Source organism: Rhynchophorus ferrugineus, unplaced genomic scaffold, assembly GCF_030347505.1.
Source record: "Rhynchophorus ferrugineus isolate W39M unplaced genomic scaffold, kcgeb_rfMv2 rfM1, whole genome shotgun sequence".
In the NCBI taxonomy this organism is placed as follows: domain Eukaryota; kingdom Metazoa; phylum Arthropoda; class Insecta; order Coleoptera; family Curculionidae; genus Rhynchophorus; species Rhynchophorus ferrugineus.
In genome coordinates, this window is record NW_027472580.1 from 74559323 (window position 1) to 74586060 (window position 26738).

Consider the following 26738-nt stretch of genomic DNA (forward strand, 5'->3'; position numbering starts at 1 on the left):
TTTTTTTTAATATTCACGCAATATATCAGGTTAAATCAGTAACGTTGATTTATTTTATTATACATTGCGGAATTAAGGGGAAGCCTTAATTAAATTTTAAATTAATATTACCAACATGTTGCAAATCGTTTTTACAAGAATATTAAGATTATTACGTCAGAAATTATCGAGCGAGGCTTGTTTAATTTTCTCCATTCCCTCCGTTCTGATTGTTTACCAGATTGTTTAATCTATCTTAATTCGTCGAGCTCAGATTCGGCTTTGCAGTTTTACGGCCCCGTTCAAAAACAGCTCCTTCTTCTAATTTCGCCCGACAAGCGTTTCCCTTTTTTCTGCCGTTTACTGCAGATTTTCGCTAAACTTCTTATCGAACATAGTTGAGAAAAGATTTATTAAAAATTCTGACGAGGAACCGGGCGCTATAATCGTTCCGTTTTCTCCCAGTCTCTGTCCCCCACCCGCCACATCGTTCCGTCTTTTTTTTGGTACGTGTCGGAATAAAAGGGATTAAAAATTCGAAATAGCTGAATGGTATTGTTCGGAAAGTTTTAAATGGTGTCGACGGAGTGAAAAGGAAAAAAGAGTAGAGATTGAGATTGTTACAATGACCTTTAATGAATATCTTAAAACGTAACGAAATATTGTAGGATTTTATTAATAATAAATGAATAAAACGACGCATTAAAACTCCAGATTATAAATATATACATTTTTTATTGCCAACTTTCTTCTACAATGACTTAGTGAAGTTTATATAAGAGAATGACTGCACATCAATGAATAAATCCAGAGATGCAGCAGATGGATGGATCCGGAGATGGATTTTCTGGAGGTCAGCATAGTGAGCCTACGTGGCGGCGATGATCTCCTCAGTCGGCTCAAATGTTTGCCCGGCGAGTAACTTTTACAAGTTCGGAAACCAAAATAAGTCGCATGGGGCGAAATCTGGAAAATACAGCGGATGGAGTAACAGTCCCTATTTGACCAATTTGGCAATAGCGAATGCGGAGGAGTGAACCGGTACGTTGTCATGATGGAAGAGCACTTTCTTCTTGGCTATTTCTTCGGCAATTCAACGTCGAATCATCCTAACAGTTCAGCATATTACAGCAATGTGACCATTTTGTCCCCCACCATATAGTCGATGTAGATCACAATTTGTTAATCCCAGAAGTAGGTAACCATCACATATCTAACCGATAGAACAGTCTTCGCCTTCTTCGAAACACGTTCGCCTTCTGAAGTTCACTGTTTCAATTGTTCCTTGTTTCCAGGAGTATGCTAGTGGATCCTCACAGCAATTCCTTCAGATTACGCTTTAAAGTGGTCTCACGGTTGCGTTTGTTATCTGGAGTGAGCAAACGCGACCCATTGCATCCGCAGCTTTCTCATCCTCACAATTTCATGCAGGATTTGACCCACGCGGTCTTTTGGCATACCGACTGTCTCAGCAATCCAGCACACCTTCAATCGACGGTTTGCCAATACGTGATCATGGATTATGGTAATGCTATCCTCGGCGGTAGCCGTTCCATTTTTCTAAAATTCGCAGATAAGACCGTTTCTACACGCGGTCAAAACAAAACTACGAGCCCGATTGGGCTGAAATTTCGACAGTAGCCGTCTACGAGGTGATACACGATAATAAATTTCACTTGCGATAGCGGCGCCATCGGGCAGTAAGGCTAAGTACATATCGGACCGCCCTTGTAAAGTTTAGAAAATAATGTGACGTATAGAAAATACACTAAACTTGATGTTGACGGCGCACGAAAATGAATCATTATAGGAAACCAAACATTTTTTTTTTAAATTTTCTAAATACGTTTCGCTAGAAACACAGATAATCGCAGAGGACTGTTGTTGTTCCCTTAATCTGTTTAGACCTGTTTTATATCTTGCGTTATGTTTGCCAATACTATATTCAAAGGAAGCGAGCAACTCTCAGGGAGATACCTAGTAAACCGATGATCTTGATACAAAAGTTTGTAACTTGGGGATACAGTATCAATAAAAATAGTTTTTAAATCTATACATTATTTAAACATCATCAACATCTTGGATTATATGAATAGATGTATCCCTTCTTGATATATAAATTTGCATATCGTTTGTTATACTATTTATAACAAATAAATATCAATATTTAAATATGGTTAACTTTCACATTCTAATCTGAAACTTAGCCCACAGAATCCACAGAAATATTTTTAAATGAAACGGTTAATTTTTAGATGAATTATAATACTTTCCACATATGACAATTTTGCTTATTAATATACTATTAATATGGTAATTCATATCGATCGAATGTTGTGATCTCAAGTCAAACTGCCGGAACAACAGCTAGCAAAAAAGTGATTTGTTTGTGATCAATAATTCTGAATGCCCGTGTAACTTGGATCTTGTTAGAGTGCCATCTTGCAAAATCTGCCAGAAGTTAAATTCCGATAGTGGCAATGGTTAATATGGTACTTCTTTGACTGTGACTCTAGTATTTTTTTGGAGAGTTTACGTTGATGCCCTATTCCATCTGCCAAAGAATGGCTTTAACACATACTTTGCTTGCACCAACCGATTTTGATAATATAGATTTACGATACTGCTCGATAATGCAACTTGACATAGTGATTTGGCCTGAGTGGCTGATTAACAAATAACACATTAAACAAATGGTAACAAGAAAACATAACCGACAAGTGTTATTAACCTCGGCCCATCCGAACCGAAAAACTTTATAAATAAAATTAAATCGATCAACTCCAAGCCCATATCTAGGTAAACAACCATATTATTTTTAAATAATGTTGTTTTTAAATTACTATTACTTTTCTTAAAACCAAAATTTTGGTGAACTAGATGATCCTGTAAACTAGGAACTAGGATCACCTATCACACATCTTGAAAATATCCCCGACAATAACGATATCCACTCACTGGATTCTCGGTGAATTAATCCTCTTCAAGTATTCACCCGTAGACGTTTCGTTAAATCTAATGACCATATTATGCCTGTCAGATGGCATCCGGTCAAATGTTACTTTAAATAATATGAATTAATAATTTATCTGATAAAAACACCTTTGTAGTTCTAGAGTAATACAATGCCTATCAATTTATGCATCCTAATTGTCCAAATAATAAGTTTGTAGGAATGAATGGCACCCTTGTATATCTTTGTATATCTGCAATTCTTTAAATTTGTTTCTGTTTATGGTATGATACTTTAAAAATTACCATGAAATTGTTGTGTACAATATGCGTTGCGCCAAACCACGTTATCTGGAAACAACTATAATATTTTTGAATGTCGGTCAAGAAGTCATTAGAATTGTTTCCCATCCTAAAAACCTATAAGCGTAAAAGATCTGGTGGTAGGATTGTCGCAATTTTGCTTTACACCGGCCTAACATAAACCAGTACATTCAAGGCTTTATTTCAATTATTTACTTTATTGATCAATGATTGCCATTTCTCCAATTGAAATTAACTTGTTGACACAAATATCGGAGTGTTCTGATCGTAGTAGAATGCTGCTCATTCCTGGATAACAGGTTCAAGTAACAGGTTCGCTGTTGTTGCGTTAGATATGCATGAACCCGTTGCATTCTAAGCCGATCCACTTCGTTTCCAGTCACTCTCGACGTAAAAGCAACATACCGATAGGATTATTATCATGTCTCGACTTTTATCTGTGCTGGTAACCAATACGATTAGCACGTGGAGTGCTGGTAACCAATACGATTAGCACGTGGCGTGCTGGTAACCAATACGATTAGCACGTGGCGTAACTCGTCGTACGTCAGATTAAGATTAAGTCTGACGAGGAGTCCGGGTAGTCTTCTTGGTATTATCAATAATAAAAATAAGGAGAATTCTCCCGCACTGAATTTATTACTAAATAATAATAAACGTCAAATATATTACAAAGTACACTTTAGCAAAAACAGTCTAAACAATTTCACACTTAGTAAATATGTAGTCCATCGCTATTAGAAAAAGATTCTAAATTACCGTTAGCACATAGTTATATCGCATTTGACTTATATGTCATTATTTTTCACTGAATGTCACGTTATCGATCAATGAACTTATTAAAATATTCCCACATTTCTATGATATATAAATATTACTATTAAACGGCAAGTGGCGAAAAATTATTTTCAATATTTAATTAATTATATATTCAAATTGCGATTTGACAATAGTGGTCGGAAAATATAAAGAGTATTCAAAATTTTTAGTCAAGAAATAACCTTTTAAACGTACGATAAATATTTGAATGCCGATCTTTATGTTATCATATATTATAATATCATATCTATCTCACAATATATATCTCAGTCTCTAGCTCTAATTCGTCCTAATAATACTAATTACTCGAAATAATATTCGTCCCTATATCACCGCATCCAAAAATTTGCTACGAATTAATTGTATTGAAAAAATTACAACTATATTTATTTTAAAAATAAAAATAATTTATATAGTTAGATACTGACTGATACTGTTAATATAGTACTAATACAATATATTAGAAATTTTCTTTTATTTAATAGAAATAAATCATTCTATTATTCGTACCTGCCGTTAAAAAAATACAAACACTAAAATCTGTCAAGCAACAAGCGTTAAAAATTCACGCCTACGATACCAAAAATCCGTAGAGAAACGGAGAGGGAACGATGTGGGAAAAGAAACGAAAAACAACAACCAAAATAACTAACCTAATTTGGGGTTTCGAGTGTTCCGTGCGGATGGTATTCTAAACATGTCTTCCTCCTGGTGGCCCGTTATTCTGTCGAGGTTTCGCATTTTTTTGTTGTTCGCATACGCCGAACAATCGAGCTCGGAATAATAAATGACGGGAAACGATGATCGTCGAGCTGGTTTTAGCTGATTTCGCGCGATACGCCTCAAATATGCCGTTTTAAAATTGTTTCCCCATATCCGATGTCGTTATAGATGAAAATGGAATTTCATCCAAGATAATGGGGTACATTGTTTTCAACAAATATGACAAGGTGTCTAATTCGGATTGATTTTCTCTTTATGCGAATACAAATACAATAATAAAATATAAAAATATGACAATCACTGTGTTATGTATAATGAATTCATTTCTCTGGGTAAACCATTTTAACATGCAACATTCATACGCAAATAACTAGTCAATTGAAAAGTCCCCGGCCTACCATAGTAAAACACATTTTTTTTGGCAAAATTAGTTTTTTTATTCAACATAATTCCTTTCAACGGTGATACATTGATTATAGCGACCCTACAACTTTTCGATACCATTTTTGTAGTACGATTTATCCTTTTCTTCAAAATAGGCCTCAGTTTCGTGGATTTCGACGAAAAATTGAGAATGATGCGAGAACAGGAAATAGTCGCTGGGGGCCAGATCTGGAGAATAAGGTGGATGAGGAAGCAATTCGAAGCTCAATTCATGCATTTTTGACACGATGCATTCTCTTGGTGAACCATCATTTTCTTTTTTTTAAATGCGGCTGTTTTTCGGCGATTTCGTCCTTAAAACGGTCCAATAACGCTCCGAAATAATCGGCTGTTCATAGTCCTTCCTTTTTCAAGCTAGTCAATGAAAATGAAACAGACGCCATGACCTTGCCAGGCGACTGTTGCGTTTTCCCACACTTTGGAGCGAGTTCATCGTATGCAATCCACTCGGATGACTGTCAATTGGACTTCGGAGTGAAAGGATGGAGCCATGTTTCAACGATTGTCACATATCGACGCAAAAACTCGGATTTATTACGCTTGATCATCTTCAAACACTGCTCCGAATCATCAACTCGTCGTTGTTGATTGGTCAAAAGTGAGCTCGCGTGGCAACCACTTTGTACAGAGCTTTCTCATACTCAAATGTTCATGAACGATATGTTGTACACGTTCATTTGATATTTTTAGAGTGTCTGCTGTTTAATTGAATTTCAATTTACGGAATCAACAACACAATCAATCAACACGCGGAATTCTTTTTATCCATTTTTTTCACAATAACAACAAAAAAAGTTTCTTGGCTACAGATGCTATAATTCACAAACTAATGATAGGACAACTGTCAAATTTATACACGCATCTTTTGAGAGTTAGGGCTAACTAAAACACATGGATCTAATTCTGGTAGTGCCATCTATGTGCCAGGCCGGGGATTTTTCAATTGATCTGTTATATAGACCTACGTTTCCACAACTTTTTTCTTCCACTGGTTTAGCACCTATCAACTTCTGATTATTCCAAACATACTGGGTGCGGAATTTGTAACTAATACACCAATTAAGTAAATTGTTATCACGGAGCCAGAACGAATTGGAGTTTCGCATAAAAGGTCATTTTTAACAATTCAATCTATTTGCTATAGTTTACTCTGCAGAACTATAGCGTCCTAGGACCATCCCTATATCTACTTTACACAGTTGATATTCCAATTACAAAAGAAATAGTATTTGGACCATTTGCCGTTGGCATAGTCATTACGCTAAAGACGTATCTTTCATGGTAGAAAAGTAGAAATAGGACTCAAGAGATCCGTGAATGGACTAAATACTGGAAAATTAGGCTTACTAGCTCCAAGCTGTCATGTCAATTTTGCATTGCTACGTTCACTTCAATGACAAACCTCGCGCTGCAATATGCAGATCAAGTTAGGTTTTAAGTCAAAAATATCTACTGGTCAATTAGGAGATACTCTGAGCATAATTTAAAATCAAAGATGTTGTCTCATCAATTTCTCATGAGGCCTATTCGGTCTTATGGAATTCAAATATGGGGTTGCGCTAACACATCAAACCACCTTATTCAGTGATACCGAAACAAAATTCTTCGACTAACTGTCTTACAGCCTATTAATAATTAATTGATTATGACTTATCGCTATGAAACCAACGACTAACGAGGTCATCGTATGGACCTCGAATTCAATTGAAGTTACGAAGTGACCCAAGGTTTCGCCTAAAAATATAAAATAAGGTACAGCAGCGTAGAACTACAGCAGCGTAGAACTACAGCAGCTTAGAAGTAATAAAGCTATTGGACGACACGGAGAAAATCAGCATATTGATGAAAACTGAATTTTTATAGAGTAAAAGTTTTTATCTTGCTTTGGCTTAAAAAATTAATTTTATTTTATTTTGGGGAAAAACAACCTAATATATTCACCCACCATTCATCCTACCGCAAATAAACTGGTTTTCTAAATTAACATTGTACTAAGCATATCTAATGTGTAGTCTATTCAAAACAGTAGTTAGGCATGTCATCAATATCTGGCTGTCAAAAGTTGTAAATTCGTTTTACAGTCAGACAATATTTTCCTTCTCATTTTACTGTATTTAAAAAGATAGAGAATACTGTTTGACAAATTCGAACATGTAACCGAATGAATCTGCCAAAGTCGCCCGTTTGTCAAACGTCTGTAAAATTTATATGATTATGGGTTATAAACAGGCAAGCATTGTTTTACCGCTTATTATTATTCTGGTTTAAAAAGCCGAAGTCGTTACACAGTTGGAGTCAAAAACAGATCTCTCAAAACAGGAAGGAGATATGAAAAAGGGTGAGGAATCAAGATCAGCTTGAAGTTAGCTGTATTAGGGTTCAAATACACGAAATGCATTAAAACGTTTAATGGAAATTCAAGACATTGCTTTTAAAATAATACAATTTTCAAAAACATATAAGAAAATCAAGGAAGAATTATTATATCAATGTGTGTATTTAGAGACATGGATATTTCAGAATGGTATATTAGGTCACTCATGGCAAGATGGTAATAAAGATAGTGTATAGACAACAAAAGTTGAGGGAAAAAGTAAATGTTGGAATAACTATCAATTAGATTTTGATAGTCATAACATGAATTAATAATTAATTGCAGGCATACAGTTCATCATAACGGAAACAAGAATGGTGTCATTCCTGGTGCAGAATTACTGTTTTTCTCTAAGTCCAAGGGAGACTACCATGCAGAAATGAGCCATAACTTGTTTTGCAGTGATTTGAAAATTATCTTTTAAAGATCTTGGAAGAACCATAAGTTAGTGTTCTGATCAACGCACCCTATCATATTGCACTTGTGACCAAGAGAAGACCCAAACCAATGCATCAACAAAGGCTGCAATTAAGAAATGTCTTAATGTACATAAATAAAGTTTTAAAGAAACCATGTTAAAGAATGAAAATTTTAAAATTGTTACTTGGTAAACGAAATATTTAATTGCATTTTACGTAATCTACTTTTTTTTAGAAATAAACCTGAGAAAAGATACATGGTAGATCAGATTGCTGAACGTTATGGCCACTGAGTATTATGCCTTCCTCCCTATCACTGCATATTTAATCCAACCAAATTGATGTGTAGTACTGTAAACAATTATCACAATATGCATTCAGGTCGAGAAAGATATTCAAACCAGAACTATTTGGTTTTAAGGAAAGAAGCATCATCGACAATAACACCCTCAGTTTGAATGATCTCGATCAGACATATTGAAGAAGAAATTGGAGAATCGTGAGCAAGTTTTTGATAGTTTGGACATAAACAGCTTAGTTATTTACTTGCGTGGTGATTCTGAAAGTGATAGTGATTGAACAAAACCTTATGGATGTTGGTTTATGATTCTATGCTGGCAATTACCAAGACAGTGAAGTGATGAAAGAGGAAACAACTAAAGGTCAGTATATTATTATTATATTTTAGCTGTAGGAAATTGTGTTATAGTGTGAAAGTTTTATGTGCATGTGTTTTATTGTTCAGAATATACATGAACATTTGGTTAAAATGCATTAGGAGAGAAATATTCTAAGTGTTTTGCAGATATGGCAAATGTCTTAAGGAAAATGCGATGATTAAATGTAGTTTTATCAAGAAACATATATATACACGTAGTAACAGAACAAATTAAGGGAAAATACAGTAATATCAAAATAACTTTACAAGGAAGCGCTTTATCGAAGGAAACAAAAACTAAGCGTAAAAGGTAAATATGCTTTCTAATGAAAGTAAAACACATTACTCAAACATACAATTGTTGTTAGGTGGATTAGGCCTTCGGAAGATACTACCACATAAAAGAGCGCGCCTAGAATTCTGCCAATAGGCTAAGTTCTGTTACTAACATCTGTTACAATTAGAGATGTTCCTACAATAAAAATCATATTACACGGTATACCGTAACATTAGTAATTGAACTAATGAAGATGTAGATAATCTATCTCAACGCTCCTCATTTACAAGCTATTTAAAATTTGAAGTAATTTTTTCATATAATTTGATGTTTGGTGAACAAAGAACAGCCTAGGAAAATTACTTTTGATTAAGGACGGATAGCTATTAATATGATTCTGGAGACCCTATATCATTGTACTTGAGGTAAATGTAAAGGTTATTAATATGTTCCCTATAAATTAGTGGTAACATTTGATTCATTCAAGGTTTCATTAGCACATACACTTCTTAACAGTGCACCAACCGAATAATGTATGTAGTAAATATGTAAATTTGTGCACGAACGGTTAAAATGAATGTTGCAAAGTATGCTAACAATTATAAAATGTCCCCATTTAATTTCAATTCCTTGATGAGTTATTAGTTACTACGTTGGACATTAACCAAGTAAGAATGTATTAAATAAACGAAAACCATGGAAGGTAGATTAAAGTAGAGGGCTATAAATACAAGGGCAAGATCGAAGAGTGGAATAAATAAGCAAATAATAATGCAATTTTATTTAAATATTTTGATGAAGAAATTATTTTTTGAAATTTTTTGAAGTAGTGAATATAAACAGTAGATAAAATGACACTAACTACACAATTTACATAGATCGAATAACTGGGAGAAACATAAGAAATTAAGAAATACTAACGCTAAATTTGTAAAGATTATAAAGAATTGATGTTGTTAAGGTGTTTAACGATTAATACCATAAGATATGTAACTATATGACATTTTATTATTTGAACTTTGTATCAATTATTTTGATAATTTACTGTGTAGAAGTTTTGAAAAATTAGCAGTCTTATAAAGTTATATTTGATGCAGTGAAGTGATTGAAACTGAAAATAGTTCTGCAAATAATCTTACTTATGATAATTTGAAATATTGTTCAGTGGTCTAGTAATTTAAACTGATCAATGCTTTATCGACAATGGAAACTTAATGGAAATTAGATTTCTTTCTACGCTATTTAAAAATGTTAGTGAGTATTAGTTCTTGAAATATTTATTTTAATTTAAAGTAAAGTAAAATAAAATAATATAAATTAAATAAAAATCAAGTACATTTCACAGCTAGTATACAAATATACTAGTATACAAATATAGTATACAAAATATTCATAACTAGTAAACAACTACTATACACAAAGTTTACATACTGTTAAAAAAGAAGCTTTAGTAACATATATTTTTTAAATTATTCCTTTTGCTATGAGAGAAGTATGATTAACTTAATAAATTGTGTTCGAATTTCGACCACAGGGCGATCACTAGTACATATAGATGGAGTTCAATTCAGCTTATAGAATGCGAACAACAGATGGCACATTTATATTAAGAAAATAAATTCAATCAATGACATACTCACTTATTGCATATGTAATTAAAATTTTAAATGTTGCTAACAGATTCTCCAATACCTCGCAGGTATGTAGGCAAAAATCCAAACTATATTTGATATCCGTTTTCATTAGACAAAACTTTCCTTAGGAGATACATACATGGCAAATGACGGCAACATTATTGAAATAACTTTGAAACAATTTTGCCATCCGCTTATGCAGATAGTATACATAACATGCATAAATAGTTGATATTCATTTTCAATTAATATCAAGTGTATTACCTGCTATAATGTAGATTAACAAAATATTGCAAATCAGGACAAGAAAGAAAACATCGTATACTCACAAACATTATGTAATAGAGGCTTACATCGCGTATAAATAATATAAAAATATAATCGCACAAACACTAGATATAAAGTCTGGAAAAAGATCTTCGATTTATCCCAACATATTTTTTAAATCGCACATTTCTAGTAATACCTACTCAATGAAGCTAGACTAGCTAGATGAGCGTTTGAAAGATAACAGTCGATAGAATATTCGCATTGTGTCACTTCATTTAAAACATAGTACGGAGCATCGAACCATTAGGCAACCCTTTATTTTGAAATCGTTTTATGATGGATATATTACAGTTGCTAGCGGTTCCCCACAGTTCGATTCCATATGACCAAACAGGCTTGTGTATAGATTTATGCAATAATATCTTGTTATCTAACGATAATTTGAATTTGCGCCTGATAAGTCAATACATTTGTTATAGCTTAGCATGCTTCTTCCAAGTTGGGCGTTGATCTAGGTATAGGAGTTGACAATCATGGATAAAAACTGGTGAAAATTTTCTTCTACGGAGCGTAAAAACTATATGACTAGATTTGGTTTCATTGGCTTTTATACGCCATGTTTTCAGTCATATTTGTATTAGATTTCGATGGCTGGATCTTGATGAGAGGTTAAGACTGCCGTATCATCTGAGTATGTTGCCAGAGTAACCCATCTTGAGGTACACCTGGATATATTGCATGTAACTCGGTATGTTCATCACCTTTCTTTACAATAAAATGACGATCTGTGAGGTAAGATTTTGGTAGCACATAATCCGGATGAGGGAAGTCGTAAAAATAAATTACAACATCGTATTCGTTTCTGTTTTAAAATAAATGTCAAATCATATATCTATTTTAAAATTATTTAATTCATGTCTTCTCTATTTTAATATACAAATATGTATTATTTAATTTATTAGCCCTTATTTATGATTATAACATAAAAGCAAATAGAAGTCATATACTTATATTTGATGCTCTAAAGTTGTTACAGATATAAAGATAATCTGTCTTATATCTTATATATTATGATGGACTCTTTACTTATTAGTTATTAATTATCAATGTTTAATGATTAAATAGTAATTTAAATTTATCAATACTTTGTTGATTATTGAAACTTGTCAGTGTTAGTTCTTGAGATAGTTATTTGTTTTATCATACAGACATTTATTATTTCATTTATGTTGTATATTGAATACATCTCCGATCTGTTATTCAAGATATTGTAAAAACAAGTTTTAGTGTCTTGTAATTTTTAACCTATTTCATTTATTCTGTGTTTTCGACTACAGGGCGATCACTAGTACTAATCAGTAAGTATAATTTTTGACTTAATTTGTATCATAAGACCTACAATCCCTTACCATCTAAAACAGTCCTTAAATCTGACTGAAACAACCTGCGAGTCCTTGCTAACACGTCAACCAATTATTAAAAATTGCCCCAGAAGTTTTTTCATTATATTTGATGTCGTTCTCACCAGAAACATTGCGTAAAACAAACAAAACCTCCAACGCGAAAATAGGCCTACCCGAAAAAAAAAGGTATAATACACGTACACACTTTGAAACTTTTTATTTCGCGGCTCCCTTTCCAGTTTCCTCGTCGGTCGTTAGACGAAACTTGGAAATGGGTCAACAGAAATAAAGAGGCTCAGCAAACAAGCAGACGTTTTTAACCATTCGTCACCCGGTCCCCCCGTCGTTGTCGACGAGCCAACAGGACAATTGTCATATGTAAATACATCGTCGCAATTTGGTCTCCGGACCCGTCATACTACGGATTTGATAAGAACTACTTTGGGGACCTCTCCATCTTCGCCCTTGTCCCTGTCCCAGTGCTGCCCCGCCCGTTTCGACCCGAGAATGAGATAAAACTAAACAAAAGTGGCCTTTCCGATGTCGGATAAGGAAATAGGCGCGAGGAAGAAAAAAAGGGGAAAAATCACATGTTTCGAGGGAAGTTTTCCTATCTCGGTTAACGACCGCCTTTTATGGATATGTAAAAGGCTCAGAATCGTGTTTTCGACTGTTGAAAAAGTGGATTGGAAAATAAATACGTCGTCAAATCTGGAATGGTACCTACTGCTATTAATGACAAGGATATTGTTTAGTTTTCACTAATTCTATGAAATTCTGAAATATAGAAATTCTGGATATCAAGATACAACTAAACACTGTCAAAATATCTAGACCAATATACTCCTGCTGTATATTGTTTTAAAGCTTCTGCACCAAACCTATCTATTACATCTGAGTATCTCCAAATTTTCATTCGAAGATGTCGAAAAAGTCTAATTAGAAACAAGAGCTACACAATAACAGGTCAATTGAAAAGTCCCCGGCCAACTATAGTAAAACATATTTTTTTGGCAAAATTGATTTTTTTAATTCAACCTAATTCCCTTCAAGGGTGATATACTGCGACCTTCCAACTTTTCGATACCATTTTTGTAGTACGATTTTCCGTTTGCTTCAAAATAGTTTTTCGGCTTAGTTTCGGCGATCACCTCTTCATTCGACGAAAATCTCTTCCTAGCGAGCATTCTTTTGAGATCTGAGAACATGAAATAATCGCTGGGGATAAGATCTGGAGAATATGGTGGATGCGGAAACAATTCAACAATTCGAAGACCAATTTATGGATTTTTGCCATCGTTTTCATGGACTTGGTGAAGCAGCGCTTTATTTTTCTGAAATGCAGCCATTTTTCGGCGATTTCGTCCTTCAAACGGTCCAATAACGCTAAGTAATAGACACTGTTGATGATCTTCCCTTTTCAAGGTAGTCAATTAAAGTTATTCCACGCGCATCCCAAAATACAGACGCCATAAACTTGCCAGCCGTTTGTTGCGTTTTTCCACGTTTTGGATTTAGATAATTTTTTTCACAATAACAAAAGTTGCTTCACTCAAAATGCTATAAATGCTAATTCACACAGTGATGATCCGACAGACGTCAGCTTTACGCATCTTTTGAGGGTTAGGGCTAACTAAAAAACATATGGATTTAATTCTAGTAGCGCCATCTATGTGACTGGCCGGGAATTTTTCAATTGCCCTGTTAGACCTACGTATACGCCAAAATAATGTACGACTTCAAATATTTTACTTCTAATAATAAACTGCTAGCCTCGAAAATTATTCACAATATTAGTGACAATAATTACAGGTTTGAAAATCACAAACACTGTTTTGGTACTTATTTTTAAAAAAATTCAACAGCTGTTCAATATATTTGATTACACTGATTAAACATACCAAAGCCACTACAATCAGTCAGGGGGTGATTGCGTCTTTTAGCAGTAATCAGGAACGAGCTAATGTGTCTCCTTCTTGCCAGTAAAATACGTTTTAGATAAGTATTGGTACTATTAAATATTCAGTTGCTGCCGTTTAATTTGAAATAATTTAACCTATTGCAGTTGCACTTAATATTAATATAACCTAATCAAGAGCAGCTTGATATTAACTTTACTTGAGATAAAATTTATGTAATATATAAAAACAAGTAGTTTCTTTGATATAAAGATAAATAAACACAATTGTCTCAGAGAAATCTGTTAATCCAAGAATTATCCATAGAAAACTTAGGATATACAGCTTCTTGAGGGATGTAGTTATGCCTTTATACACTTAGAGGAAACTAAAGATTTAAATAGTGTAAAAATAATGCACAAAGAGGTTTAATGTAAACATGATTTTTACAATGAGTATTGACATATATATTTTAGTTTCATTACAAACAATACTAATGATTATTGAATAATACCTCGCGTTGCATTAATTCTAATAAAGCATAATATAGCATAATATATCCTCTTGAAAATTAGACACTAAAGACAAAGATTTTAAATTAAATCTATATAACTGTAACTTGTGGACTATCGCCTTTCGATACCACGTCTATTATTTATTAGCAACGCTTATTTAGAATTACTGAAATCAATGAACGCAATATATAGTTAATCAACCTACGGCATGTAATGGATACAAGAACCTGTTTATCTGGCCGAAATATAACTCAAACTGTATCTCTCTACGCTGTATCTCGATGTAATATAATATCCCAATAATTAGTTAAACAACCATTAAAAAGTTTCAAATCCCTTAAAAATATACCGGGTGTCAAGTTTGAATCTCAAAATCCATAATCTCCAAGTGCATAGAGCAATAGCAGTTATTGATTAGGTAATCGATAGGATGACCAAATTGTTGTCAATTACTACAGTTATACCTTTTCCCAAGAAAATTTGATGTAACGTCTGAGGAGGCATCGTCAACATTCAAACCTATTTCGGCTGGTGTTACGTCCTTACATAACATCAGGGTAGTTTAGCTTAATGTAGCATGTTGGCACTGCTTTTATATATGTTCGGTACTGCTGATATCCAATAACGAGAGAAACACTCCTTGAGACATTTTCTGACGACAAAGTCAGTATTGCAAAAGATACTTATAAATATAATCACATTGGCATATACAAATACCCACAAATATAGTAGAGATAGGAAAATACAACTAATAGCTCGAAATAGAATATAGCCCATATTTTAAAACAAGTCATTATGCAGAGTAGATTCAATTCAAAATCAAAGAATTGTTGTGACCAGTCGGAAGATACGCCTAGCTTAATATAAGATTAAAGCTTATAGGGCGCAAATATAGGGTTGTGCTAAGGATATCTTGCAAAATATATAGTGACTCGATATATAGATGTTATATAATGCAACCTAGTTATCGCAAGTATGGGTAAGAGCCATCTCTTTCAAGACAACCTGAAAAGTGAACGAGTGAGACTGGTTGGTAGCTCGCCTCTTCTTTCCTTGAGAAAAATAGTTTTTAAAGTAAAATAATAGTTTTAATTTTCTAAACTCTTTCACATTATATAACTTGGATATATATATCTCGTTTGATTTCTTTAATTAATATTTATACGATATTCATAAACTCCTTCTCAAAATATCAGTATCAAAGATATTATACATAATTAAAATAATAATTATAGGGAACGTTCTACAACGTAGATCGTATAAAATAAGTGGGCTAAATATATTACTGAATGTAAAAGATAATAATGTTTTTGAATGCAAAGTGATTTTTGCAATAAAATTATTTAAAGAAACATTTGAATTATAACGGCAAGTTATTATTTACTTTTTACTAAAAGCATTCTAAAATAATAAGGGAAAAAATACAAATTATACCCAAAACCTACGAATTAAACAATTTACAATTAAACCAAAATAGACCAATATGTACCCGTATAATAAAAATGTCTTGTAAAAATGTAAAAATATCTTCAAAATGTTTCCTAAACTAAAAACACAAACAATTGAAGAACATTGAAGAACAATTAATTATTCTACTATGATAATTTGGAAAATGACCTTGCTTGATAGCAACGCATATTCTGGATCCTGCCCAGTATATAGAGATTACGATTGTCTATAGACAAGAGCTTAAAATTCTCCAAAAACAAAAACGATCTCAGTCAAGGTAATAGCCAGACTAGATAAGGCCGGATGTATACTGAAATGGACTCTAAGTGGGACTCTCGACAGTTAATAAGTTTAAATTCCCAACTGTTGGTTGAATAGAAGATCCCGGTTGGATAAAAAAAAACTAGAATAACTTTAGCTATTTCATATCTATATATTAATCGGCTTAGTGAAAATTTTGCCTCCCTTTCTGGGGACAACAGGACCACCTAGAGACTTGAAATTTGGCACGGTTATAATTTCAACAAAACAATATACGCTCAAATCAAGCAACCAGGAATAGCCGTCAGATCAGAGAATAGATATACGAAGATAGATGAGTTGTGATTCAGTTGTGTCAGGAAAAGCATATGCGAAATTATCATCTTAATACAATAACAAGAGTCATCTGTACTCTGTTACGAGGTATTTAAATTATCGGAAGCAGTTTCTTCAGGTTCATAAAATAAACATCAATCAATCCATTTCTAATGTTAATAATATCAATTAATATGATATCTGCTCAACCTAGAACGGCTATGAAATATCATTCTTGCATAAGAACTGGCAGCAATTTATGAGGTTCTGGAGACAGCATATTATTGTATTAGAGGTAATTGTAAATTGTATTAAGATTTTTCTGTCAATTTTATTGCTATTAAATTCTGATACATTTCAGATTTCAATAGTAAATGCGTTTCCCAACAAAGCCTTAGCCAATTATTGTATGTAATAAATACATTAATTTGTGCATTAGGAGTTAAAAAAAATTTGTAATTTCTCATTTTTTTGGTGAGCTATTAGTACTCATGTGGGACACAAGGCGATGTAGAAAGCAGTATATGACCGAAAGCCATGTGAGATTCAAGAATTGGAGTTACATAAAATGAGCTTGAAATAAATTGATTTACTGACAGAAACAAATATTACATCTATTACATTCTATTAGATCAAACAAGTAAAGATCGATGCCATTTTATTTAAAAATGTTGGCAAAGAAAACTTTATTATCAAATAAGCCTGGTTATTATTAAATTTATTGTTTCTCAATATAGTTTAGGTTAGAAATATGTATAAAAGATAAAATTATAATGCCTAAATAAGGAAATGAAAATATGTAGATAAAGTGAAACGAAGTACATAATTTACCTGGATGGAATACATGGGTTTTGCAATAATTTGGTACATACTTTAAGCCGCTGATAAATATTAAGGTGTTTAACAACTAATGCAATAAAATATGTAATTATATGACAATTTATTATTTAAATCGTTTTTTAATTATTTTAGTTATTTACTCTTTAAACCTAAGTTTTGAAAAGTTAGTAATTCATTAATTATGTTAAAATTATAAATACATTACTTTAATGTAATTTCTATATTGTAAAAATTAAAGTTCCTAATTGTATTCGTTATTATTTTCATTAATACACAAATATATATTACTTTGTCTTTATGATAACTTAAATCTAGGTACATAACTAGGAGGACCCATCGGCCCTATCTCAGTCTCTGGTGAAATAATGTTTATACATATCACTACTGTATGTTTTATTATTCGCACCTCACCAAACAACACTACACAAAATCAAATGATTTGATTCTTTTGAGTCTGTGCCCTGTTCTGGTGGTATCCAAAAGCTGCAGTACTTCATTATTCTCATGAGAATGGTGTCTTTCCTCATGCCCCCTTTCAATGCTCTTGATTTCTTGGCTGACTGTGAGTATCTGAAGGTTTCGATGTAGGTAATCAGTCCTGTAATATATGGGTACGCCCACAATACCTCTCAGGACTTTGTTCTGAAAAATGTGTATTTTATTTACGTTGCTCTTTTCAGACCATCCCAATAATTGAACTCAGTCTCTCCATATAAGTTCCAGTATTTGCTTATATAATAACAATTTGTGATGAGTAATAATTGTGATTTTCTTCCAATTAGCCAGTACACTTTCCTATATTTTAGTTCCAGTTCTTTTCTTTTCTACTTTATATGTTCCTTTCAGTGAAGTTTTGCATCAAGATTCATTTCGAGATATTTAGCGTTGTTGCTATATGGAATGATAATATTATTTAATGTTATTGGTGCTTGTACGGTCTGTTTATAGGTGAACTGCACATGTACAGATTTACTTTCATTAATTCTTATTTTCCAAGCTTGTGTCCAATTATTTATATTGTCACTTGCCTGTTGTAATTTTCGTGAGGCTTCTTCACTATTGTCTCCGACAGCTATAATCGCAGTATCATCAGCAAATGTAGCCATCGTAATATTCTCCAATTGTGATATATCACAAGAGTAGAGTAGATAAAATATTGGTCCCAGAACACTTCCTTGTGGTACACCTGCTTTAGTTTCTTTTATTGTATAGTAAGCTGCTTCTGGTTTGACTCTAAAACATTCTGGTTTTAATGTACGATCTTAATAGTTCACTGTGTTGTTTTGGTAACATTTTCTGTAGTTTATGAATAAGGCCTTCATGCCAAACCTTATCGAAGGCTTGTGCTAGATCTAAGAATATAGCTGATCATACTTTTTTATTTTCGTAGGCTTTTTCAATAATATATATAATTCTGTGGACCTGGTCAATTGTTGAATGCTTGTTAATAAACCCAAACTGGTGTGTTGATATTAGGTTTTCTCTCTCTATGATGTTTAGATGTAATTAATAAACAAAAACAAGTTTTGCGGTAGAAAAAGTGATACGAGTACTATTGCGTAATTGAAAAGGCTTCAGTGCATCCAATAATGTACCGCATTTGATAAAATTTCAAGGCGCGAATCATTGGTTACTTATAAATGTTCCATGCGGGGGTAGATTATGGCAAAAATATTATGTTTCAGACAAAAACCGAACCCAGAGGCCATATAAATTTAGTAGCTCCATTCCGTAATCTTAACTAAAGCCCGCAGAACATGTTTTGAATAACCCAGGATGGTGGCTGAACACTGCGGGGATGAAATAAATAGGTGTTCGGTTACGTTTTGACCGCAAAGAATAAAGGAGATTATAGAGATCCGGCAGGTGTGCGTGTGTGAGTGCGGCGCTAGAATGTGGCCGAGGGATTTTATTTCCTGGCTTTCTGTTTGGAGGGGTTGCGATTATCTGACGGCACGGCACGAATACTAACAAGGTTAATGCCATATGTAGGCCGGTCCTAAGAGCCAAGAACATTTCGGTCCATATTAAAGAAAAACATGTCCGTATATTACGCGGGTAAGGGGAAAAGTTTACCCTAAACACTTTAGGGTGTTATTATTTCCATTATGTGTGGATATTCTTAAGTTAATTAGATCCAAAATAAATGTTGGTTAATCATAATGATATTAAAGATATAAATAGATCGTAATATATTATAATAACATATTTTGAATGGGTAATTAATTTATGCTTAAACTAGATAACCATCTCGACTTCGCATCACCTATATTTATCTTGTAAATTTTCTTCCACAATTTCTACACATTAACCACTTGTGAAGCCGCTAGGGATATTGTCAGATCTATTGACGATATTATGACTACAAGATGGCATCCCAGCCGAAATTTTTTTATAAATAGTTGGAATGAAGAAAAATTTGAGTTCCATTGCAATTTCCGCATCTAGTAGTGGCAACAGCGCTTATAGTAGTGATATATTCTGATCTTGTTTATATATTGTTTAAGGTTGTTGAAAATTGTTTGCTAACTAACTTTACTGCTGGTGGTATGATGACATATCCTCCTATACAGTAGCAGTTACTTATCAATATTTATGTCACAACCAACCAAATTTATTGAGTAGTCAAGAGAGAAATTGTGTAAAAATGCACGGATTCGCCAGATTTGTAATCGCGCGTCTTCTGTCTCAAATGTTACCAGAAATAAGGGAAAATACAGCAGTTGACAACAGTTAAAATCTGTTGAAAGAAAAACCTGAAATTTAAATAACATACCTTATAAGTTTCATTCCAATATTAAAAATAATATAAATATATTTATTTATTTACATATTTTATTAATGAATGACCCAACAGACTGTTGGATTTTTCACTCTTGGGGTTTACACCTCTTCTATGCAAAAATGTTTTACAATGTTGGTAAAGTACTAGTATGCAATGTATATAGGTCAAACCAATACATAAATAAAAATAGACTAATATCAGTAGATATACAGCACAATTATTGTATAAAAAACTCGACATGATCGAACAGATGTTAATTATATCATATAGGCAATGTACACAAAACAAATAAGTCTATATATAAAAGGTATAGAATTGTAAGAAAATAGGAAGTTGACAACAAAAAACAAAAAGCACATTCGGAGTATCTGGCACTGACAAAATCGCCTCTCGCGAAGAGAGAACTTCTTAGTGGATGCTATTTTTCTTTTTTTTCCTGCAGTTTTCCAATATTCCTTATCAGAATAGTTCAAAAGCTCATAACTGAATATGACACATTCACAAACATTTAATGTTGAGTGAGGAGATGACATTTACTTCTATATTGTGGATTTTATTAAATTTTTTTGCTGATTTTGGTTACATTCGGAGTATCTGGCACTGACAAAATCGCCTCTCGCGAAGAAAGAACTTCTTAGTGGATGCTATTTTTCTTTTTTTTCTTGCAGTTTTCCAATATTCCTTATCAGAATAGTTCAAAAGCTCATAACTGAATATGACACATTCACAAACATTTAATGTTGAGTGAGGAGATGACATTTACTTCTATATTGTGGATTTTATTAAATTTTTTTGCTGATTTTGGTTACAACGGCACTGACGAGCCATTTGTGCCAAAACGAATAGCGACAGTTTCGCCAGTGAATCAATAGTTTTTTTTTTTATAAAATATGTATCAAATTTAGGACTGGCATAATTTTCTGGTGGGTTATATGCTATCCTGGGTCTGTTTGGATCAAACCTCCTGCACACGGAATTGGTCACCTACCAGAAGTGCTGTCCGGTTACTGGATAGAGGTCGAGCGGGGCCTGCACGTCCACCCGCTATTTGGACCGATACTGAGGGTCCGAACAGCTGTAACGTAATTATCTAAAGAAAATTTTCCATATTTAATAATTTTAAATGAAACATGGCGGGGGGCAATACAAGGCAACACACAACTGAAACCCCAGGATCGATACGAACATATTATGGTTGCACAACATTAACCGTAGTCTACGTTACGCAGTTACAACCTTTTGAGGTAGACCCGGACCTCGGGGGATCCCTACCAAATAATAAATCTGGGTCCTGTAAAGGAAAAACAAAGGAAAAAACTTCGTATAAGATATAAAAACGACGTATAGACAGAATATCTGCCTTGAGTTGTGTTTTTGTGAGATTTAATTACTGTGTCTAGTTTTAGTGCATATATTAGAAGCCTGCACATAATTCACTTCTCACCTATAAACTACAACGTTCAATTTATTCAATAGGCAGCATTTTAGAAGCTCGCAATACACAGTGTACGCATCATAAGAATCTATGGTCATATTTCGCTTAGATGTGGATGCAGATGTATCTTCTAGACTAAACCATAATTTGTATTCTCGTAGTAAATCCACTTTTTTTTGGCAGTCACAATACGTTACCGAAAATCACCTTTGCCTGGGAAGCAATAAAACCGCGATTTTAAAATGGTTTAAAATTATATTTTCAGTACATTAGTAGAGTAGCAATTTTCTTACTTTCTGAAGCAGTTTCACTTTTCAGAACTGATAAGTCGGATATGATGAGGTAATATCATCATTTGTTTTAATGTTTGACGGGCCAGATGATTTCAAAACAAATAACAAAAGTAATAACTGTTAAAAATGCAAATTTTGGCCAACCATAATTAGCGTGTGTGTATGCTCAAGAACTCAATAATATGAAATACGATACTGTTATTTTAATTTAAATGTATAAATGTAATTGAAGTATAAATATTTCTTAGCAACACGAATTATATTCTGGTCTTATTAAATTATATAATCAAATGTTATTAATCAGATAACACTCACGCGATTTACGGCATGGTATTAGCTTTTCTAACACAAACCTGATATTTATTTAGAAATGGCGCGGCATATATACGCTCAGGACAAAGTCAATGTTGTTTTTCGTTCTATTTTTCTACGACAGAAGAATCTTTAAAATCCCCCGTTAAAAAAAGGCATAACTTTTTATACAAACGGTATATCTCGCTGTTCTCGGAAGAATTTAAATCCGAGCAAAAACCGAACCGGTCTCATCTCGCGCGCACGTACACAGTTTCACGTTTCCTTTTTTTGTTCTGTGGCTTTTCTTTATATTTTCCTTATTCTGCCTTTGGATTGGACCTGAAAATGCGCCAACGCAAATATAGTGACTTGGCACATGCACAAATTGATGTTTCTTATTTTAGTCGCTCGTTTGCGATCTATGTCGGGCCAAAAGACTCAATTCCATACTTGTAAATAAAGCGTTCGAGTGTAAATCGTTTAAAATTGTCGAAGAAGGTAAAGCGAAACATATATATTCAGATGGTCTGATAGTCCGAGACAGTCTTGATTATGAAGTTGATTCCGGATTTAAGATTTACAGAGTGCATTGTTTATAGTCGTCATACTCGTTAAATTGATTAGTAAGTTAAGTATGTTGGAGATTTATTAGCTCCCTTGGTCACTGATATAAAACCGATTAATTTATCTGACTTTTATTGAGGATTTGACCATCTTTTTTCCAACAGACCAACATCTTTCCATCTTTTGAGTGTTCCCTCTTGCTCGTACTCGATCGCTAATCATTTCTTGGGGCACATTTATTTTTAGTGACAAAAAATATATTTTTCTTTACATGACTGCTTGTGTTACATATTTTGCTAAATTTTAATAAAGCCATCCATCAATTAATTAATAAATATATTTCGACATATTGTAAACTATTTCTACCGCGTAAGTAATAAGATTTTTCGGAAAAAACTTCATAATCTTATATATAAAAATGAATCGCAAAATATGTTCCTAAGCGCATAACTCAACAACGCCTGGACCAATTTGGCCAAATCTTTTTTTAAAATGTTCGTTGAAGTTCAGGGATGGTTTTTACGGCGAGAAAAATTAGAATTATTGCTGGAAAAACCCTAAAAATAGCCCTTTTTGTTTGAATTTGTTTCGTGTATCAGTTGACAATTCATCTGTCATCTGTCAAAAGTCATCTGTAACAGACAACTTTTTTTTTTTAAATTTGATATGACTTGAACTCAAATCCTTTTAATCCGTACGAATTGTTTTATTTATTTAAAATTTTTTATTTGTTTAAAATTTAATTCAAATTTTAAATAAATAAAACAATTCGTACGGCTTAAAAGGATTTGAGTTCAAGTCATATCAAATTTAAAAAAAAAAGTTGTCTGTTACAGATGACTTTTGACAGATGACAGATGAATTGTCAAGTGATACACGAAACAAATTCGTATATCGTGTTTTGTACAGAGTGTTTAGTTAGTTAGTGTTTGTTTAGTTCGTGATTAGTGAAAAAATAATTTATATTTGATATGCCTCCTATAAGACGAAGCAATTTAGGTAGAAGAACCAGAAATGCTATAAACCAAGCTAATTACCGATCTAATCGTACTGCACAAGAACGTGACGACGGAAATGAACGTGAAAGAATTCGGATATTACAAACGCGTGAAGCGCGAGCGCGACATTCAACTAATAATCGCGCAAGTTTGAATCAAGCTGCTTTCAGTTACGATGTGTCAATTGACTACAGTAACTACCAATGTGTTGTTATTGGTTCTATGAACTTGGTTTGCTCACACTGTAAGGCATTAAAATACAAAAACGAAGCCAATGGATTGTGTTGCGCAAATGGTAAAGTGAAATTGATACAATTGGATCCACCACCAGAACCATTGTACTCATTGGTTTCAGGAATAGGAACAGATTCTATACACTTTTTGACACATATTCAACAATATAACAATTGCTTTCAAATGACTTCATTTGGGGCAACAAATGCAGTTCGGGAAAATTTTATGCCAACTTTCAAGGTATGTATTATAGCAGTTACTCATAATTATTTTAGCGAACAAAATTTTCTGTCACCAAAGTTAAGATGTGTTACTAATCTTCAATTTCTTAATCATTACGAAATATATCACTTAGTCATCATATTATATGGTGATTCAGTTTCAGTGACACTTTTATTATATTTTATATTTGATAGATATTAGTTAAAACTAAATATATACTTTTTAAGATCAAATATTATTTAAGTTTGATCATTGACAATCCATTAATTTATACCACACCATAATATTTTTTTTATTTACAGATACAAGGGCAAATATATCACAGAGCAGGTTCACTGTTACCAGTGTCAGATAGCGACAACAAATTCCTGCAAATTTATTTTATGGGCAATTCACCACAAGAAATTGATCTGCGTTGTGCACATAACAATTTAGTAAAAAGGTCTATTGTAGAATAATTACAAACTTTATTTCATCAACACAATCAATTGATTATATTGTTTAAAACTGCCCTGGATCTGATGCCATCCGATAATCACAAAATTGTAATCAGAGCTGATAAAACACCTGCAGGTCAACATACAAGACGTTTTAATGCACCAACTATTGATGAAGTTGCTATCGTTGTAGTTGGAGAAAACTTGGAATCCCGTGATATTGTTTTACATCGTCGGAATTTTCAATTACAACCTATAAAGGAAACACACCGCTCATATGATGCACTGCAATATCCCATTATATTTTGGCAAGGTGAAGATGGCTACGATTTATCAATAAAAATGATAAATCCCATTACAGGTAACTAAAATATTAGTTTAGCTATGGCGATAATATCTCAGTCACTATATTATGTATTTTAATTTTATATTTGAATGTTATTAAAACAAAATCTGTTTACAGGTTCTGAAACCAACAAAAAAGTCAGTTCAATGAACTATTATTCATACCGCCTAATGATTCGGGAAAATGCAGATAATCACATATTGAAATGTCGGCGATTATATCACAAATATGTTGATGACATGTATGTTAAAATTGAAACGGAGAGATTAACATTCATCAGGTTGAATCAAACCAAACTCCGATCTGAAGAGTATATTCACCTTCGAGATGCGATTAATACTGATGGAAATGCACAGAATGTCGGTCGGATGACTATTCTTCCAGCAACATACATCGGAAGCCCTCGGCATATGCACGAATATGCTCAAGATGCCATGTCGTATGTTCGTCATTATGGTACAGCAGATTTGTTCATCACATTTACATGCAATCCGCAATGGATAGAAATTAAGCAGGAGTTATTACCTGGGAAATCATCCATTGATCGTCATGATATTACAGCCAGAGTCTTTAGACAAAAGTTGAAATCTTTAATGAATTTCATCGTAAAACATAATGTGTTTGGTGAGACACGCTGCTGGATGTATTCTGTGGAGTGGCAGAAACGAGGATTGCCACATGCACACATTTTGATTTGGTTGGTTGAAAAGATAAGGCCAAATGAAGTTGATGCAGTGATATCAGCTGAAATCCCTAATGTACAAGTAGATCCTGGATTGCATGAGGTAGTTATCAAAAACATGATACATGGTCCCTGTGGAAATCTTAATCAAAATTCACCGTGTATGATGGATGGTAAATGTTCAAAACGATATCCACGGACATTAATATCGGAAACAATTACTGGTAATGACGGTTATCCATTGTATCGTCGCAGATCGACAGCAGACAATGGAAAATCAACAATTGTCAAATTAAATTAACAAGATATTGAAATAGATAATCGTTGGATTGTTCCATATTCACCCATTTTATCAAAGACATTCAAAGCACACATCAACGTTGAATCTTGCCATTCAGTGAAATCGATTAAATACATTTGCAAATATGTAACCAAAGGGAGTGATATGGCTGTGATTGGAATTGGTGCAGGGAATTCTAATGATGAAGTTACCCAATACCAAATGGGCCGCTATGTCAGTAGTAATGAAGCAGTTTGGCGAATATTTTCTTTTCCTATTCACCCGAGAGACACCCTTCTGTTGTTCACTTAGCTGTGCATTTAGAAAATGGACAAAGAGTGTATTTTACAGCACAGAACGCAGTACAAAGAGCTGCTCAGCCACCATCTACTACATTAACCAGTTTTTTTGAGACATGCCAAAACGATGATTTCGCACAAACATTGCTATATTCTGAAATGCCAAAATATTATACCTGGAATCAATCCTCAAGGAGATTTATACGACGGAAACAAGGAAAACCAGTTCCAGGATATACAGATGTATATTCCACCGATGCGATTGGCCGGATTTATTCAGTACATCCAAGCAATGATGAATGTTTTTATTTACGA

The 26738-nt window shown here is 33.3% G+C and overlaps 2 protein-coding genes across 2 annotated transcripts in view; one reads left to right on the forward strand and one right to left on the reverse strand.

Moving 5' to 3' along the window:
* Nucleotides 1-26738, reverse strand: part of LOC143206511 (uncharacterized) — a 128157-nt gene that overhangs the window by 67383 nt on the left and 34036 nt on the right. The gene's annotated exons all lie outside the window — the stretch shown is intronic.
* On the forward strand, nt 24901-26145 carry LOC143199870 (uncharacterized). The gene is made up of 2 exons (XM_076409991.1): nt 24901-25177; nt 25280-26145. Exons 1-2 carry the CDS (start codon nt 24901-24903, stop codon nt 26143-26145), a joined length of 1143 nt encoding a protein of 380 aa, XP_076266106.1.

What these genes read in the sequence shown, in the direction of transcription:
- LOC143199870 (XM_076409991.1), top strand. Translation starts at nt 24,901, where the DNA reads ATGCCATCCGATAATCACAAAATTGTAATCAGAGCTGATAAAACACCT. An exon ending in AATGATAAATCCCATTACAG is followed by an intron (nt 25,178 to 25,279) that starts GTAACTAAAATA and finishes ATCTGTTTACAG; the next exon opens with GTTCTGAAACCAACAAAAAA.